The 1,458-nt window shown below is 60.7% G+C and overlaps 1 protein-coding gene across 1 annotated transcript in view; it reads left to right on the top strand.

Annotated features, from left to right (window-relative positions):
• LOC101644124 (deformed epidermal autoregulatory factor 1 homolog) overlaps nt 1-1,028 on the top strand; it is a gene marked incomplete at both ends in the record, with an annotated part of 3,457 nt that extends 2,429 nt beyond the window's left edge. Inside the window, one exon of the mRNA XM_004717967.2 lies at nt 781-1,028. Coding sequence (XP_004718024.2) covers nt 781-1,028 — 248 coding nt within the window. The remainder of the gene's footprint in view (nt 1-780) is intronic.
• Between the last annotated feature and the right edge of the window lie 430 nt (nt 1,029-1,458).

The raw sequence follows: 1,458 nt of genomic DNA, 5'->3' as shown, positions 1-1,458 counted from the left end.
GGCCCCAGGGCTCCGTTTGTCTTCGGTGGCGTTGGTGTGGGTCCCTGTGCTTGGCAGGGTGCTTATGCCTTGTTTAGGGCCCTTAAGCTTGTCCCAATTTTTCCATTGACGGTCTTTATGCCTCTAGGGTTTATGTTAGGGAGCCCTGCTGGTGTCGCAGCTGACTCAGTGAGCTGCTAACCCACAGAGTCGGCAGTTCAAATCCACCAGCCACTCTGAGGGAGAAAGAGGAGGCTTCCGTCTTAGAAACCCACAAGGGGACAGTTGCAGCCTGTCCTGTGGTGTCGGGAGGAGTTGGAGTTGACGCGATGGCAGGGGAGGGTTTGTCTTCCCACCTCTGATCCCTCTTGAGTTTGTTTTTGTACATGGTGGCAGGTGGGGCCCTGGTTCATCCCTTTGCAGGTGGAGATCTGGTTTTCCCAGCACCCTCTGTGCCCCACGTAATGTGTTTGTGTCCTTTCCCCAAGGTCAGGGTGTGCAGGTGCCCGCTGTGTTTGCTCCTTTGTTTCCCTGAGTTCACACACCTGTTGCTGCACCGCACCGGGCGTCTGATGGCCGTGGCGCTGTACTGTCGGGAGTCCGAGGCCTCCTCCTTTGCTTTCTGTCTGACAGGCACAGGGACGTGCTGACTGTCCCCATTCCGGGCAGCCCTGTAGGGGACCCTGTAGAGTGCTCCCCCGTCTCTTCACCCCACTCTCCCCTTTGGATGAGTCTCCACCTGAGAACTTCCAGCACCAGGAGTGCCTTCATCCCCCGTTTCTTTGCTCCTAAACATTCTAGTGTTGACCGCGCTGCCCGCCCTGGCCGTCCCGCCGTCCACGCCCACCAAGCCCGTGTCCCCCTCAGGGGTCAACGGGCTGGAGATGTCGGAGCAGCGGAGCTGGCTGTACCTGGAAGAGATGGTCAACTCCCTGCTCAACACGGCTCAGCAGCTGAAGGCCCTGTTGGAACAGGCCAAGCAGGCCAGCACCTACCGGGAGGCTGCAGCCCAGGCCAAGGTGCAGGCTGATGGCGCCGAGAGGAGAGAGGTGAGGTGCTCAGCTCGGCTTTGCCCGAGCGTGGTCCTGTCAACACAGGGCTGCAGACGCGTGCGTACAGGTCGTGGCAGCTGTGGGGCAGATGGGTTTGGTTTAGGGTTGTGTCTTGGTGTGGGAGATGTTATGTTTGAGCGCCTGGCGGCCAGGGACGGCCAGGGACGGGGTCCTGGTCCGTCCCACTTCCATCTTCTGGGAGTGCAACACCTGGGGCGGACCATGGCTTCAGGCATGTCTTGCTCCCTCCCCAACCCCTCCCTCAGCAGTACTGCCACAGCTGCCTGACCCGGCTTCAGTGCACCTGACCCGGCTCCTCAGTGCTGGGCTGGCTTCTGGAGCATTCTTCTCGGCAACACGGGCCAGGCATCACCCGTTTGCAGAGCTCTCTGTGGGAGGACCATCCCCGCTGCTCCCAGGGAGCTCC

The sequence above is a fragment of the Echinops telfairi genome, unplaced genomic scaffold (genome assembly GCF_000313985.2).
Source record: "Echinops telfairi isolate 266 unplaced genomic scaffold, ASM31398v2 ScPeMD7_2222;HRSCAF=2776, whole genome shotgun sequence".
Taxonomy (NCBI): Eukaryota; Metazoa; Chordata; class Mammalia; order Afrosoricida; family Tenrecidae; genus Echinops; species Echinops telfairi.
The sequence above is the reverse complement of the archived record's forward strand: the minus strand, read 5'-3'. Positions and strand labels throughout refer to the sequence as shown.